This window comes from Malaclemys terrapin (assembly GCF_027887155.1).
Source record: "Malaclemys terrapin pileata isolate rMalTer1 chromosome 20 unlocalized genomic scaffold, rMalTer1.hap1 SUPER_20_unloc_2, whole genome shotgun sequence".
NCBI classification, from domain to species: domain Eukaryota; kingdom Metazoa; phylum Chordata; order Testudines; family Emydidae; genus Malaclemys; species Malaclemys terrapin.
The window spans coordinates 378,097-395,325 of record NW_026530189.1 but is presented as its reverse complement, the minus strand read 5'-3'; the positions used below and the strand labels follow the sequence as shown (position 1 = coordinate 395,325).

Sequence of the window (17,229 nt, the reverse complement as noted above, 5' to 3'; positions counted from 1 at the left end):
CATGATTTTCCTTAGAGTGGTCCCTTGCAAGTCTCTGGGTAAGAGTCAGGAGGGGAGAATTGAAGGGAGAGCTTTGTTCTGCCCCTTGCAATTGTCTTGTTCCCAGCTTGTCCAAGACTGCAACTTGCCGGGATCCTGTAAGTGTATCCCTGGTTTGTGACTAAGCAAAAGAACAGATGTCTAATATAGCCTGTGAGTGAGACCGGGTTAGCTCCTTCTCAACTATTTAACAGCACTTTTTTGCGCCAAATAACTTAAAATCTGAATTTTCAATAACTTTGTCAGACATCCCACTGCCAAAACAGACCGATCTCCAGGCTGCATTGCCCCTGAGGCAAGATGGACCCCATGTGATTTCTTTAGCTAAAGAACCTCCTGTCAACCCAGTACCCAATTTGATAAGACTGTTTCACCCATTCTGTATCCTCGCTATCTACATGCAGTGGTGATAGGGCACTTGTTTGTTTTATAAACATGCCTAACTTTGGCTTATCTGAGGGCTCAGATTCTGCAGGTTCTCTCCCCCCATGCTGTCTAGCATTAACAATAGTGGAGATGTTCTTTCCCAGTAAGGCAGTATCAGAAGAGAAATCATCCTAAATTTTCCTTACTTTCTTGATCACTCCCTGGACACCCAACAACAGACTTAAGTGGTCATTCTTCACTTAAAAAAAAAAAAACTTCAAAACCAGACTTCCATGAGAAACTGCTGAACTGGACTTAATTTGCAAATGTGACACCATCAAATTAGGCCTGAATACAGACTGGCAGTGGCTGGGTCACTACAAAAAGTAATTTGACCTCTGCTGATACTCACCCCTTCCTGTCAACTGTTGGAAATGGCCGACGTCCACTTTGATTGCATTGCCGTCCTTAACACTCCAAAAGTAATTTCCCCTCTCTTGATATTCATCTCTTGTTGAGAATAGGCCACTCCCACCTTAATTGAACCGGCCTCATTAGCACTGACTCCCTTGGTAAGGCAACTCCCATCTTTTCAGGTGCTAGAACAGTGGGTCTCAAACTTTTGTACGGGTGACCCCTTTCACATAGCAATCCTCTGAGTGCGACCCCCCTTATAAATTAAAAACCACTTTAAAATATATTTAACACCATTACAAATGCTGGAGGCAAAATGGGGCTTGGGGTGGATGCTGACAGCTTGCAACCCCCCCATGCAATAACCTCATAACCCCGTTTGAGAACCATCTGCTAGAATATATGTACTGTATTTTCCACTCCATGCATCTGATGAAGTGGGTTTTAGCCCACAAAAGCTTATGCTCAAATAAATGGGTTAGGCTCTAAGGTAGCACAAGGACTCCTCGCTTTTTCTTTTTGAACAATGTAGTTTATTTTTTAAAGAAACCAGTGTAGCTCTATGTTAAGAATTAGTGCTAGTTTATACCCTAGAGCTGTATCACTAACATTGTAGTAGCTTGGTTGAAAAAGCATGTAACTTAATATCCATACCAAATTTAAGCACAATATCTCTGTCACGATACGCAAGACCAACTCTTTCTATGCAGGAGTGAGTGGCCCTTAAAAGGGCCTTTGGGTTGAATATTTTTTTTCGGCTCGGTCCCAGAGAGAATCAGCCCCCGAAGCCGTACAGGGTGCGGCCTTGACGTTTCAGAGCGTAGACCACATCCATGGCGGTCACCGTCTTGCGCTTGGCGTGCTCGGTGTAGGTCACCGCATCGCGGATCACGTTCTCCAGGAAAACCTTCAGCACCCCGCGGGTCTCTTCGTAGATCAGCCCCGAGATGCGCTTCACCCCGCCGCGGCGAGCCAGACGGCGGATTGCAGGCTTAGTAATGCCCTGGATGTTATCCCGCAGGACCTTCCGGTGCCTCTTAGCACCGCCTTTTCCTAGGCCCTTTCCACCTTTCCCGCGTCCAGACATGGTAACGCTAATAGAACAACACACTATAATTCTTCTCACTGTTGCGTTCACGGCTTAACTAGCCTGTGATCGGACCAGAGGGAGAACTGTCAGGGAAGCCGGCGGCAACTGTCTCTCCCGCCCTTTCCCAGTCCTACCTGGTGACGCGACTCGATACCCACCAATCAGACACCGAGTACCGCACCCCAGCCAATTAATAGCCAGCCGTTAACTTTAAATTTGGAGCCCGGACTTATTCCTGAGCATGCGCAGAAAGGAGCCGCAAAACGCGTGGGAATAAACACCCGTCTGCATCTGAACACGCCGGACGGGGGGGGGAGAGAGATTTTTCGGCCCCAGGATCCCCCACCCCCAGTGCAGTATGTGGTGGGGGAGCTGCTGCACCCCGCTCCCCGCGCTGTGGCAATCCGGGTGTTGGAATATTACCTCAACACGGAGGGCGAAACTCTAAGCCAGAGACACTGAGGGAATGTGACATCGTACTAGAAGTTTTAATGTCCCTCTCCCCAAAATCGGTTCTGCCGCTGTATTGCACGCAAGGCCGGGGCTGCGCGTCCCCTTTCTTCTGCGCGCACTCGAGGATGTTTCGCTCCTCTTTCCTTCTGCGTGTAAACGCCCAGAGTTCCGAATTCTCTCTAGTCCCAACAGGCTGTAAATCGAAATCCTTCCGGGGAAAAAAAAATACTGTTCGCAGAACTAGTTACATCCTTAAGGTTTACATAATCGTTACAGGACCGCGGTAGAAAGCAGTTTTTACCCTCCCCCCGATAAGTTTGTGGGTTCCCTTAAGGCGACTAAACCAACCCCTTACTACACCCCCATAGACCACTTCACTTCTATCCCAACACAGCAGTGCAACAAGCTCTTTCCGTGGACGAGTGGGTGGCCCTTAAAAGAGCCTTTGAATTGAATAAACAGCGTTTCACGCTTTAAAGAACTGAATCAGCCCCCGAAGCCGTACAGGGTGCGCCCCTGGCGTTTCAGGGCGTAGACCACATCCATGGCGGTCACCGTCTTGCGCTTGGCGTGCTCGGTGTAGGTCACCGCATCGCGGATCACGTTCTCCAGGAAAACCTTCAGCACCCCGCGGGTCTCTTCGTAGATCAGCCCCGAGATGCGCTTCACCCCGCCGCGGCGAGCCAGACGGCGAATCGCAGGCTTGGTAATGCCCTGGATGTTATCCCGCAGCACTTTCCGATGTCTCTTAGCACCGCCTTTCCCCAACCCTTTACCGCCCTTTCCGCGACCTGACATAGCTACAGAATCAACACCAAGCGATCAAAAAATATAATGTTTTTTACAGCGATGACAAGGCTTTATATAGGCTACTGTCCGACCGGAGTGAGAACCGACAGGCAAAAAGGCGGGACACCACATCTCTCTCCACTCGCTAGCCCCGCCCCAGGTGACGTTTGCTCTCTCGCTCACCAATGAGACACTGAGTATCACTCCCTGGCCAATCATTAGCCAGCAGTTAACTTCAAGTGCAGCTTGGGCGTTGCCTCTGTTCTCTACACCTTCACCCACACAATGATCAGAGAGTGGCTATGCAAACAGTGCTCCACTTTGGGATGGGGGCGGGGAAAAGCAGGAGGGAGAATATCTTTCTCACTGACCAAGATCCCTGTAGGGCCGTAGTTCTCAAACGTTTGTACTGGTGACCCCTTTCACCCAGCAAACCTCTGAGTGCGACCCCCCTTATAAATTACAGGTTTCAGAGGAGCAGCCGTGTTAGTCTGTATCCGCAAAAAGAACAGGAGTACTTGTGGCACCTTAGAGACTAACAAATGTATTAGAGCATAAGCTTTCGTGGACTACAGCATCCGAAGAAGTGGGCTGTAGTCCACGAAAGCTTATGCTCTAATACATTTGTTAGTCTCTAAGGTGCCACAAGTACTCCTGTTCCTTATAAATTAAACACACTTTATCAGTTATCAATGCTGGAGGCAAAGCAGGGTTTGGGGTGGAGGCTGACAGCTCGCGACCCCCCATGTAATAACCTGACGACCCCCTGATGGGGTCCCCACCCCCAGTTTGAGAACACCTGCTGTAGGACCTGGGAACCAGCCCTGAATGAAATGAGCTATGTAGGCAGTACCGTGGTTCTGGAACAATTTGTATAGTGGAGGGTGCGGAGAGCCATTGCACCAAACTGTAAACCCTGTACGTGATTGAAACCATTTCAAGCCAGAGGAGTGCAGCATCACCCTGAGTACCAGCACCTAGGAAAAGACAAGGCTGCCAAGATTTTTTCAGCAGCTGGAAGCAATGTTTGACCTGCCTCTGAACAATCGGATGATGCAGTTCTCCCACGAAAAGCACACAGAAGGGAGTTTGCAGTCAGCCTCCAATTGTGGATTCCACGCTACCTGTGGTGCTAGCCAGCCAGCTGGTGGGGCCGCTAATAGAGGCTTATCACCCTTCTACCCCACTGGGGGATTTTGTTTTGCTTAATAGAATGTTCCTAGAATCATAGGACTGGAAGAGACCTCGAGAGGTCATCTAGTCCAGTCCCCTGCACTCATATGGGGGCCCCAGTCACAGCACAGGTCCCCCATTGTGCTAGGTATTGTACAAACATAGAGACAGCCCCTGCCACAAGGACCTTACAACATAAGATGCAACACTTGTTACATTTTACGTTGATAGTAACCCTTTCCTGCTTGCCCCCATTCTGCCAATCATGCTTTGGAGCAGCGGTTCTCAAAAAATGGGTCGCGACCCCCTTTCAATGGGGTCACCAGGCTGGCATTAGACTTGCTGGGATCTGGCGCGGAAGCCGAAGTCCAAGGGCTTCAGCCCTGGGTGGCAGGGCTCAGGTTACAGGCACGGGGCTGAAGAAGCCCTTGGGCTTTAGCCCCTCTGCCTGGGGCAGGTTCAGGCTTCGGTCCCCCCATCCTGGGGTCATGTGTAATTTTTGTTGTTAGAAGGGGGTCACGGTGCAATGATGTTTGAGAACCGACGTCCTAGAGGAATGCTCCCTAAATATCTGGCCCGCTACCTAATTTTCCTCCTGAAAATCCCTCCTTCAGCTTTTCCTCTAATGCGACGACACCTCCAAAGAAACTCGACATCCCTGAAAAGGGGGAGAGCGAGATCACACTGGATTTTGGTTTGTATTTCTCTTCCAAATCGTCAGGGAGATTGTGTGCAGAGAGGGAAGGGGAAGTACAGTGAAAGAGGTGGGACGTGAAAGGCAGTGCTTAATTTGTAATGAAAGCAGTCCCCGGGCTCAAGCAATGAGGCAGTGGGATTCAAGCAATTTTTTTTGACCATTCATAACTGATGCAGCAAGCCCAGATGTGCCAGGTCTAGGAACTGCCAAGCCTAGAGGTGCTGGGGCTCCGTGAAAAGGTGGCTGAAAATACGAGAATGGGACTTGGTCAGGGTGGAGGAGAAGAATTGTCTTGGCTAGGAAAATGGCCGACCGGAAGAAGAGAATTAATTGGTAGTGGCAGAAGTCGGCATGATCAGAGAAGTCTTTCCACAGATGCTTGGTGGGAATCAAGGGAATGGATGTTGGGGGGTGTCACGGAGTCCCCCGGTGATGTTCTGGAACTGCTCCATATGAAGCCAGGCAAGACTCTGGTGGATCCTCGTCTCTCTGAGCAGACTGTCGTCAGGGCAAGAAGCTTACACAGCTTCGACCTTCCTGGGTCTGACCTCAGAGCATTCAGCATCCCCGTCCACACCGTGTGCTTCCCGCAGCAAGCCCGCCTGGACAGGGCTCCTGGGGAAGCCAGACGGCCCTGCACCCCGACTCTTCAGTCAGATGTGACTCCCAGCCAGCCGATAAAACAGAAGGTTTATTAGTCGACAGGAAAACAGCATAGACCAGAACTTGTTATAACAGAAATCAGTGACTTTCAGCAAAGTCCATCTTGGGGAGTCCTGGGACAGACACCCTGGACACCCCATCTTCCAGTCCCCCCAAGCAGACTGTCAGCTTCCCCACCTCAGACACCCCCGTTGCTCCTCCTTGTCTTTGCCAGAGTCACCTGGTTGCATCCCCCTCCTGGGTCTCAGGTTACGAAGGGCACCTACATGCAAGCAGCTATGGCAGCCTCACCTGCCCCATAGGTCTCAGCCAAAGGCACACGCCCTTATTCCCACCACCGAGGTATTGGTGCAGCACCCAGGGCAACTGAGGAACACACAGTATTCATGCAAAACAGTAAAACTCACGTAGGCTCAATAGTAAGACTCACATACAACATAAGGGAAAATGCCACTTCGTCATGGGGGGTTGGGGGGTAAGCCAAGGCTGGGAGCTGGACGCATGGAGCTTGCCACAAGACAGAGGGACATAGAGCCAAGAGCGGAGAAGGACACAGAATGGAGAGAATCAACAACAGCAGCAGAAGAGAAAGCAGGGCATTGGCAGAAGCAAAATCGCTCAGCACAGGTGGGCTGAATGTCACACACGGGCAGGCTGGCACAGGAGAGGGAGAGAGCTCGTAGCTGGTGCTGAAAGACCAGGCGACGGTCAGCGACGGATGAAGATGAGAAAGGTCAAGGGAATGGCCATGTTGATGGGTGGAAGAGTCGGTCAGCTGGCCCGTGGCCACGGAGGAACTGGGTGGGTTGAAGGAAGAGGAGGGTGGCTGCAGATGCCATGTGAGCCAGAGGGACCCAGAGCTCTGTGAGAGGAGCTGGAAGGAGGAGGAGATGAAGGGGTCATAGATGGTTCTGAACTTCTTTGAGACAGAGCAGCATTCCAGAAAACAAGAAAAGGTGGAGGGGCAGAGGGGAAGAAGGGGTTGTTGCTTGTCTGAGTTCACGACTCAGGATTGTCAAAATAACAGGCTCAATCAGAAATATTTAATCTAAAATAATCAGTCAGAGATTAGTACAGCCCTACCCAGATTACAGAAAGAAATAGATAATTTACCATGGTTTGGTGTCAGACTAAGAGCTGGATCTGTGTCTTGCCTGCATCTGGAAGTGACGGGCACTCTACTTCCTCCTCCCGCTTCCCACCCCCACACACACACTAAATTCCCATATCAGTGTCATTATAGGGTTTCAGACAAAGGAAATCTCATTGCCAAGAATATTCTCCCAGAAACATATGTCCTTTCTATGCATTCTTAGTTTGCCTGAGTCGTGTGTGAAGGCCTGTGTGAAGCTTGGAGGACTAACAATTCTGCAAGATAATCCTTCTTACCCCACAATCATAGAATCATAGGACTGGAAGGGACCTCGAGAGGTCGCCTAGTCCAGTCCCCTGCACTCATGGCGTGACTAAGTATTGTCTAGACCGTCCCTGAAAGGTGTTTGTCCAACCTGCTCTTAAAAATCCCCAGTGACAGAGATTTCACCACCTCCCTGGGCGATTTATTCCAGTGTTTAACCACCCTGACAGTCAGGACGTTTTTCCCAATGTCCAACCTGAACCTCCCTTGCTGCAATTTAAACCCATTGCTTTTTATCCTATCCTCAGAGGTTAAGAAGAACAATTTTTCTCCCTCCTCCAGTTGTAACAACCTTTAATGTACTTGAAAACTGTTATCATGTCCCCGCTCAGTCTTCTCTTCTCCAGACTAAACCCCATTTTTTTCAGTCTTTCTTCCCTTTTGATTCCACATCAGAAAACACTGGCTGTAACAACCATCGCATATTAGTTTCCCAAATCTATATATGCATATATCAGCTGTGTGTGTGTATGTGTGTGTGTGTGTATGATAGAGGTACATAAAATTATGAGTGATGTGGAGGAAGTAGATAAGGAAAAGTTATTTACTTATTCCCATAATACAAGAACTAGGGGTCACCAAATGAAATTAATGGGCAGCAGGTTTAAAACAAATAAAAGGAAGTTCTTCTTCACACAGTGCACAGTCAACTTGTGGAACTCCTTGCCTGAGGAGGTTGTGAAGGCCGGACTATAACAGCGTTTAAAAGAGAACTGGATAAATTCATGGAGGTTAAGTCCATTAATGGCTATTAGCCAGGATGGGTAAGAAATGGTGTCCCTCTGTTTGTCAGAGTGTGGAGATGGATGGCAGGACAGAGATCACTTGATCATTACCTGTTAGGTTCACTCCCTCTGGGGCACCTGGCATTGGCCACTGTCGGTAGACAGGATACTGGGCTAGATGGACTTGTGGTCTGAGCCAGTCTGGCCGTTCTTATGTTCTTATGAATGCACACGCGTGTTAAGAAGATGGTTTCCGAGAATAGCTGGAGTTGTATAGACACGAAGGTGCCCAAGATTGTTTCAGATACAGTATCATAGATAAAATTCCTGAATATTTGTTGGTCAAGGACCAGTGATCTGAGCCTTCAAGTTCACACATACTCTTTGTTGAAGACAGAGATTCTAAGGAATAGTTACTATATACGTGGATGAAATATGCAGCAAGAAAGAACGGAAAGGATTCATATTTACCAACAGGTACTAACAGTGTGTGGTGGAGAAGACGGGAGAATGGGAGCTAAAAGGCAGGGCTGGGGGATGAGTAATACCTCTGTAGCACTACCTAGCCACCATGGTGGGGTTACCCATATGACTGCACTAGGATGACCAGATGTCCTGATTTTATAGGGACCATCCTGATTTTTGGGTCTTTTTCTTATATAGGGTCCTATTACCCCACCAACTCCTGTCCCGATTTTTCACACTTGCTGTCTGATCACATTAGTCTGCACAGATCCTGTGACGGTAAATACCACAAGATATACTGCTGGAAGGCCAGACTGACAACTTCTGTTCTGGCTCTTGGGTGGTCCAAGCACTCTATTTAAGCCCAGGAATGCGACAAGATGGCTTCTCCTGCCAATGATGCACTGGCTGGCACTTGAACTCCTGACGCTGGCTCTGACCCTTGGCTCCAGGGACAATTTGTATAGTCGGGGTGCTGAGAGCCATTGAACCAAAGTGGAAACCCTGTATGTGCTGGAAACCACTTCGAGCCAGGGGGTGCGGCAGCCCTCCTAGCTTCAGCACCTCTGCACCCTACGCACGATTGTACTAATCTTTGTACCAACTGTGCCTTGCGCGGTGTCATTTGAAAACGGTGTGCAGCACCCTGCTACGTGAAGTTAGGATGACGCGGGTGGCACGGGTGCAAACCTACCTGGCCCGGATTAGGCAGATCTGCTCAAGCAGGCCTTAAACAAAGGGCAAATTGACCCCTCTAGCCAGGTGCCATCAAAAGGGATGGGCCCTCACCTATCAAAAGACCTTTCTTTGGCAAGGGAAGGAGGCAGAAACAGAGCTGTGTTACTAGCACGGGCTCAGATACCAGTTACTGAGGGATTTAAAAGGTACCGTAGCAATATTTCAACACGGAATAAAGTTATTATATTATTTATCAGTCCTTGTGTCCCAGAAACTCTGCCAGTTGGATTCTTCCCCGACCAGCTAACCATCTAGGAGGGAATTTTATTCCCATAGTCACGAGGGGAGGATTCACAAGTGTTTATAACGAAGAGAAGGGGCTGAGATCTCGGGCACAATGCAAAAACTCGGATTCTCTCCTTGCAGCTCACCCACTTATTTGCACAAATGAGCCAAATGCGGAAATGAAGCTGCTTGGCATGAAAGGAGAAGTTGCAGGCACTTTCGCAAGCCGGCGCCGTGGCTTAGTTGGTTAAAGCGCCTGTCTAGTAAACAGGAGATCCTGGGTTCGAATCCCAGCGGTGCCTTTTCATTAGACAAACCTTTAACCGCTTGTGTGGGCCCCGCTCCCGGCTCCCACTTCCACTTTTATGGGGCCCGGCGCTTTGCAAACCAGCCGGCCACCGGCACGAGTCTATTGCGAGAGAAGCCAGTCCGGGCCCCCGGCTTTTTCTGCTTTGAAACCCGGGCCTCTGTGGCCAGCAAACAAACCCAGCTCCAGTTGCCCCTGCCTGTCTTGCGGGGCTGCAACCCAGGGCATGCGCGTGGCTGGAGAAGCGCGTGGCTGCCCCTGCAAGGCGATGTGGGGGGTTGTGGGTGCACAATATGCCCACAGGGTAAAAAAAAAAAAAAAAAGATCCTTCCCTGACCGGGAATCGAACCCGGGCCGCGGCGGTGAGAGCGCCGAATCCTAACCACTAGACCACCAGGGAGGAGATGGTGATTGGTCTCTACAACTCGGTGTACAAGGCAAGGAGCCGGCATGCCCTGCTCCGTGTGAACACACGCAGCACAAACCGCTTCCCTCCGCTCCGCTAAGACGAATTCAGACCCAGCCGGGCTTTAGCCCTTCGCCACCGAGGGACTAGAGTAAATGCCCGGATCTAGTCAAGGCTAGACCCTGACAGTAGAGAGAGCACCTCTCCCCCTGGCCTCAGTGTCCTCCCTGCTGGTGGGGTTGAGTTCCGGGAGGAAATAGAACACCCCGCAGACAGACACGGTCACTCCCTTTCCTTTTCCCCATTCCCCTCGGGGGCTGGCACCGGATTAGAGAGGGGTGCTGGCAGAAGGGAAGGAGGTGCCGTGTTTCAGGCGGTTTGTTGGGAGGTTGGGGACTGACTTTGTTTAGAAGCCTCGAGTCTACACCAACTTCTCAGGGGGGTTAATTGAACTTGGGGGCACCCGTGGCGGGCAGCGGACCGGCGAGGGGCTTAATTACTGAGCTTCTGCAATTAGCTCACCCCTCCCCAGCCACTTGCCTATCAACCCACCCTCTCGTGAAGGAGGCGGTGTTGAATAAAATGGCTACTTTTATTCAAAACAAAACACCTTTCCTCCAAACAAAAGAGAAGCTGCCAATCCGGAGCCAGAACCTTGTGCTCAAACCGACTCTGAATCTTCACTCAGTTCTCGCAGGCCCGGTTTCGAACGAGGTTTGAAAACAAGCCAGAAACAAAATGGTGATAAAATATTTGATTCATTTCCCCCCCCCCCCGCCTAGAGAAACTCACTGTAGCCACTTCCTTTCTTCAACCCCTCAGTTATTACGGTATCGGCCAATTATTCGCCTTTAGGTTTTCTTGTTCCCTGAATATCATGGTCTGGACATGCTGGGTTGATCATTGGAGAAGCCACTAGGTCGTTTTAAAATGAAAATGGTCAGGTTTGTCCTGAGCTCCCCGCTACAGGGAGGAGGTTTAAGGGCGAGTACTGCTTTGTATGGCCCATCAGAGGTTAAACCTCAAACGTTTCCCATATATTTGAGATAAAGAAACTCGCAGTTGCGGAACTACCCAATTGCGACATTATAGGAAGCGGAGTAGCACAAGTTTTGCACTAAACGGATTCCGTGTTTGGAGAAGCCATTTAGGAATTTAATCCGAATTAGGTAGATCAGGCTGAGTTTCAACTCTTTCGTGTGGATAAGTGGTGGCTCTTAGAAGAGCCTTTTGGGTGGTTGTCGGGAGCCGGCGGGCTCCGAGAGGGGCGGCTCTAGGCTCTCTCCCCGCGGATGCGGCGCGCCAGCTGGATGTCCTTGGGCATGATGGTGACTCTCTTGGCGTGGATGGCGCACAGGTTGGTGTCCTCGAAGAGCCCCACCACATAGGCCTCGCTCGCCTCCTGCAGGGCCATGACGGCCGAGCTCTGGAAGCGCAGATCCGTCTTGAAGTCCTGGGCGATCTCCCGCACCAGGCGCTGGAAGGGCAGTTTGCGGATCAGCAGCTCGGTGGATTTCTGGTAGCGGCGGATTTCCCGCAGCGCCACGGTGCCGGGGCGGTAGCGATGGGGCTTCTTCACCCCGCCCGTGGCGGGGGCGCTTTTCCGGGCTGCCTTCGTAGCGAGCTGTTTGCGGGGCGCTTTGCCACCGGTGGATTTACGAGCCGTCTGCTTGGTACGGGCCATCCTCACTGCAGCACGTCAGCAACCTCTCTCGAGTCCAGCCACAGAGCAATGAGCGCTTCGCCGCTGCTGGGCGCAATTTATAGCTGAACCCTGTCTCCTGATTGGCTAGAAGCAGCCATGAGACCGTTGAGGGGTTTAAATTTCCCGGGCTGGGCAGGGATTGGGGAGAGGTGACTAAACCTCTCTGTTTCCGCTCCCTTGAGCAGAGAGCTAAGCGCCTGGGGATAGAGGAGACACAGGGGGGGGGGGGGAATAGAGGGGACACATGGGGGCTTGCCAATGCTCAGTGCCTGGAGGAAGGGACACTTAGGGACTTGCTCAGTGCTTGGGGGGGATAGGGGAGTACTTGGGGGGGGCAGAGGGGACACTGGGAAGGGCTTTGCTCAGTGCCTGCAGGAAAAGAGGGGAAGCGGGGGACTTGCTCAAGTGCCTGGGGGGCCATAGAGGGGCAGTCTGGGGGGGCTGTGTGCTCAGTGTCTGGGGGGCCATAGAGGGGCACTCTGGGGGGCTGTTTGCTCAGTGCCTAGGGGGCCATAGAGGGGAAGTGGGGGTTGTGTGCTCAAGTGCCTGGGGGGCCATAGAGGGGCAGTCTGGGGGGTTGTGTGCTCAAGTGCCTGGGGGGCCATAGAGGGGCAGTCTGGGGGGTTGTGTGCTCAAGTGCCTGGGGGGGCATAGAGGGGAAGTGGGGGTTGTGTGCTCAAGTGCCTGGGGGGGGCATAGAGGGGAAGTGGGGGTTGTGTGCTCAGTGCCTGGGGGGCCATAGAGGGGCAGTCTGGGGGGGTTGTGTGCTCAGTGCCTGGGGGGCCATAGAGGGGCAGTCTGTGGGGGTTGTGTGCTCAGGGCCCGGGAGGATAGAGGGGAAGTGAGGGGTTTGCTCAAGTGCCTGGGGGGCCATAGAGGGGCAGTCTGTGGGGGTTGTGTGCTCAGTTCCTAGGGGGCCATAGAGGGGCTGTTTGGGGGGTTGTGTGCTCAGTGCCTAGGGGGCCATAGAGGGGAAGTGGGGGTTGTGTGCTCAGTGCCTGGGGGGGGCATAGAGGGGCAGTCTGTGGGGGTTGTGTGCTCAGTGCCTGGGGGGCTGTTTGCTCAGTGCCTGGGGGGCCATAGAGGGGAAGTGGGGGTTGTGTGCTCAGTGCCTGGGGGGTCATAGAGGGGCACTCTGGGGAGCTGTTTGCTCGGTGCCTGGGGGGGGCCATAGAGGGGCAGTCTGTGGGGGTTGTGTGCTCAGTGCCTGGGGGGCCATAGAGGGGCAGTCTGTGGGGGTTGTGTGCTCAGTGCCTGGGGGGCCATAGAGGGGCAGTCTGGGGGGTTGTGTGCTCAGTGCCTGGGGGGCCATAGAGGGGCAATCTGGGGGGTTGTGTGCTCAGGGCCCGGGAGGATAGAGGGGAAGTGAGGGGTTTGCTCAAGTGCCTCTGGTCTGCGCGTTCGGCGCCTCCCGCGGATTTTCAGCAACTCGCCGCAGGGGCAGTTGAGCTTTTTGAATTTCACGGGCTGCGCGGGGATTGGCCAGAGATACAACCCTCCCCGACCCTCCATCCCATAAGGGCGCGCAGGGAGGGAGAGGGCCGGGGGGAGGTGCGCCCTGGGCCTCCTGCGCTGGAGCATGGCGCGCAGCCGTTTGTACCGTTTGAATTTGCCGGGCTGGGGTGAATTCCGCCCCCCACGCACACACCCACACTCCACCCGCTTTCATTCCCACTCTCGGAAGACAGGATACTGGGCCAGATGGACCTTTGGTCTGACCCACTGTAGCCGTTTTCTTATTGTTCTTCGCCCTGACACCGCCGCGCAGCCTCCAGCAAAGGGGAAACGCGCAACCCGACTCGAGATCGGTTTTCTAGTGTCTCTCCCCCGGCAAAGGAGCTTATTTGTTCACACGTTTCCCGGGCTCTGGGCAGAGATCAGGTGGTTTTCGATCCACGGGGCGTGTTTTCAGAGAGAACTATTGGTTGCCTGTATATTCTCGCCACCCGTTTTCGACCGGGATAGCTACCCGGGCCTGAGTTTCTACTGAACTAGTTCATGTTCCCTTAGCAACAACCCCCAAGAGACAGAACAGGGACTAACAACTCTTTGCCTGACATTGTGAGTGGCTCTGAAAAGAGCCTTTGGGGTGGAGAGGCTGAGTGGCGGCGGATCTCCCTCGCCTAGAAAGCAGCAGCAGACGCCTGCTCACTTGCCCTTGGCTTTGTGGCTCTCGGTTTTCTTGGGCAGCAGCACCGCCTGGATGTTGGGCAGGACGCCCCCCTGCGCGATGGTGACTTTGCCCAGTAGTTTGTTCAGCTCCTCGTCGTTGCGGATGGCCAGCTGCAAGTGCCGGGGGATGATGCGGGTTTTCTTGTTGTCGCGGGCGGCGTTGCCAGCCAGCTCCAAGATTTCCGCCGTGAGGTACTCCAGCACCGCAGCCATGTAAACGGGAGCGCCGGCTCCCACTCGCTCCGCGTAGTTCCCCTTGCGCAGCAGGCGGTGCACGCGGCCCACAGGGAACTGCAGCCCAGCACGAGAAGAGCGAGACTTGGCCTTAGCCCGGGCTTTACCTCCCTGCTTTCCGCGACCAGACATTATGAATCTCCTTAGAGATGAAACGAACACGGCTCACACAAAATAAAAGTGAGAAAGAGCAAAGCGCGTTCTTTGCCTTTTATGCCCTCGCAGCGACCAGGCCAGAAACTGGTGATTGGCCAAGCGAAAAAGCTCCTAAGAGAACCAATGGGAAGCCGACGTCTCAACCTGACCAATCGGAATGTAGATTCTGTTGTGGTATCCAATAGGAACGCAAGACTTGGAGTGGCGCTTTATTTGCCTACAAGTTTGTAAGAGAGAAAGGTAAGTTATTATTTAGGAACCAATAGGAAGGTAGTATATAGGCTACCCTCATTTGCATAGGGGTGCTATAAATAAAGGCTCGCCTACACTGGCAGCTCATCATTCGGCTTGTTCTATCAGTGTTTTATTGAGTGAGCTGCTTTCAAGTCAGTATGCCTGATCCAGCCAAGTCCGCTCCCGCGCCCAAGAAGGGCTCCAAGAAAGCGGTGACCAAGACCCAGAAGAAGGGGGATAAGAAGCGCCGCAAGACCCGCAAGGAGAGTTACTCCATTTATGTCTACAAGGTGCTGAAGCAGGTTCACCCCGACACCGGCATCTCTTCCAAGGCCATGGGCATCATGAACTCCTTCGTCAATGACATCTTCGAGCGCATCGCTGGGGAGGCGTCTCGCCTGGCGCATTACAACAAGCGCTCCACCATCACCTCCCGGGAGATCCAGACCGCCGTGCGCCTGCTGCTGCCCGGGGAGCTGGCCAAACACGCCGTGTCCGAGGGCACCAAGGCCGTGACCAAGTACACCAGCTCCAAGTAACTGGTCTTTGTCTCTAAAAAAACAACACAACGGCTCTTTTAAGAGCCACCTACTTGATCTATAAGAGAGTCTTGGTCACTTTCACTGACACGGTGTTTAACATCTAACTTTCAGACGTACCTAGTGAGTCTGTAACTTCTGTAGTTTTACCCCGGTGTTAGGTTCTACTAATTTGTAACATCCTGGCGAATCACACACCTAATTCATATCAGGGCACGAGAGATGGAATTTGCATACACAATAACTAAGTGAATTTACTCTTAATTTGAGTAAAGGGGCCTGGTAATGTTTTAATGGGAGAAATAGATCAGAACTTTTAAAGGACTATGCTGTTTTTAGCAGTTTTTAATTGTTTTCCCCCTGTATGACTAGAGTAGTATTAATCAGCTTAAGCAATACGTTACATTTTTATATTTGGTTGTGATAGTCCAAGAACACTTTCCAGACCTTTGAGAACTAGAAAGCTTGTCTCTCACCAACAAAAATTGATTTGATAAAAATGGTTTCTTTCTGGGGTCTGGACCTTCTCTAGAGAGAAGGTGAGTCAAGTAATAAAATATTGAGTCTTATCAAATATATTACCTTATCTCTCTTAGTATATTCAAGGGCATTTAGATAAAATAAAAATATTCCTTTTTTCCATTTTATCAATATTAAGGTGTTTAAAGACATTCAGCAACATTCTGGATGGTATCCATTTCTTCCCAAAATATCAATTCAGTGGTTTAACTTAATTTTCCAGATTTTCAAATAAAAAACAATATATTTAAAATAAAAATTCTACACTGAGGGACAGATTACTGGTCTCTGGGGAAAAAAATAATAGAGGGTATTGCAACTCATAGCCCTATAAGAAATAACACTAAAATTGTTTCAGAGCAGAGAAGGCCTGGAGACATGTGATGAAGGAATGAATGCTAATGAAAACATTTTTAAGTTAAAAAGAACAGGAGTACTTGTGGCACCTTAGAGACTAACAAATTAAGTTAGCTACAGGTGGAAACAATTCTTCATTTGTTCCTGAAAGCGCCTGAGTTGAAAGAGATTTGATCGGTGTCTTTTACACTACGTTCCATTGTTAGTTTCTTTTAACTTGGGCTAGTTTTATTGAACAGATCAGATCAAGGAACAGCAGGGCAGGGCTGGCGCCAAAAGGCAACTTTTTGAATTTGAAGTTAAGCGCTGGCTAATGATTGGCCAGAGTTCGCTGTGCGGTGCCTCATTGGTGGGAGCGAAGACGCGTCACATTATAGGGCGGGAGAAGGGGAAGCGTTTCCGGCCTCCTCGCTCAGTTCTCAATTTGGTCGGACAATACCCACACCGCCCCACCCCCACCGCAAAACACGCTTTCCCCAGCTCTGTAAGGCCGCTTCTGATGTCTTGGTTACAGCAGTAAATAGAGAACCTTTCAAGGGAGCAAATCCCCTCTCTGACTCTGTTCAGAGTAATTTCCCTTACTGCATAGGGAATCAATTATTTTTTGTCAAGACCCAGCCTCCAGAAACAATAATACAAAAATAACAGTAGTGATAAGTAAATAAAGATTAAGTCTGTTCAAAAGCATCTGACTGTCTGGATTTGACCAGCTGCCCACCTACTGTCTGCCTCTGCTTTATGGCATCCTTAGGTTTCTCATACCCCCAAATCTAGAGTCTAAAGTACAGCTCTTCTGTTTTCCACAGCATAAGCTGATTTAATAGAAGCTTTTGACTCTTTGCGTATGTTCCTGTTTTCCAGGAGATTGTACCCTGTCATCTCTCAGCAATGATTAACACCAGTCTTTCAAACGCCTAACTCTGTGGCTCAAATATTGTATTGTACAGAGCATCCTCACTGGCTGTATCCCACGAATTCATTGTTAACCCTGTTATTGTAGTAGTGCTTAAGGGCCTCAGCTAGGGTGGTCTCCACAGTGCTACCTGCTGTGCAAGTATAAAATACACCTCTACCCTGATATAACACTGTCCTCAGGAGCCAAAAAATCTTACCACATTATAGGTGAAACGGCGTTATATCAAACGTGCTTTGATCCACCATTGTGCGCAGCCCCGCCCCCCCCGGAGTGCTGCTTTACCGTGGTATATCAGGGTAGAGGTGTAAGTGACAGTCTCTTAGGCAGAGTTACAGTAAGAGTCTAGTTTCTGAGATTCAAGGGCCAGAAGAGACCGTTGTGGTCTGAATTCTAGCCTAACAGAAGCCCTAGGCCTTTCCCAAAATCCTGT

The 17,229-nt window shown here is 51.0% G+C and overlaps 4 protein-coding genes and 2 non-coding genes across 6 annotated transcripts; 2 read left to right on the top strand and 4 right to left on the bottom strand.

Annotated features, from left to right (window-relative positions):
• Positions 1–1,383: 1,383 nt before the first annotated feature.
• Positions 1,384–11,651, bottom strand: LOC128829535 (histone H3-like). Its single transcript, XM_054015000.1, has 2 exons — positions 11,323–11,651; positions 1,384–1,937 (listed from the first exon to the last, which is right to left on the bottom strand). Exons 1-2 carry the CDS (start codon positions 11,649–11,651, stop codon positions 1,595–1,597), a joined length of 672 nt encoding a protein of 223 aa, XP_053870975.1. The 3' UTR covers positions 1,384–1,594.
• Positions 2,419–3,165, bottom strand: LOC128829531 (histone H4). The gene has a single exon (XM_054014995.1). It carries the CDS (start codon positions 3,158–3,160, stop codon positions 2,849–2,851), a length of 312 nt encoding a protein of 103 aa, XP_053870970.1. The 5' UTR covers positions 3,161–3,165; the 3' UTR covers positions 2,419–2,848.
• TRNAT-AGU (transfer RNA threonine (anticodon AGU)) lies at positions 9,483–9,556 on the top strand. Its single transcript has one exon. It is a non-coding gene; the product is annotated as a tRNA-Thr (tRNA).
• Positions 9,890–9,961, bottom strand: TRNAE-CUC (transfer RNA glutamic acid (anticodon CUC)). Its single transcript has one exon. It is a non-coding gene; the product is annotated as a tRNA-Glu (tRNA).
• Positions 11,652–13,532: 1,881 nt separating the features above from the next.
• LOC128829533 (histone H2A type 2-C-like) lies at positions 13,533–14,225 on the bottom strand. The gene has a single exon (XM_054014998.1). It carries the CDS (start codon positions 14,208–14,210, stop codon positions 13,821–13,823), a length of 390 nt encoding a protein of 129 aa, XP_053870973.1. The 5' UTR covers positions 14,211–14,225; the 3' UTR covers positions 13,533–13,820.
• A 386-nt stretch (positions 14,226–14,611) lies between these two features.
• LOC128829532 (histone H2B 8-like) lies at positions 14,612–15,013 on the top strand. The gene has a single exon (XM_054014997.1). It carries the CDS (start codon positions 14,627–14,629, stop codon positions 15,005–15,007), a length of 381 nt encoding a protein of 126 aa, XP_053870972.1. The 5' UTR covers positions 14,612–14,626; the 3' UTR covers positions 15,008–15,013.
• Positions 15,014–17,229: the final 2,216 nt, after the last annotated feature.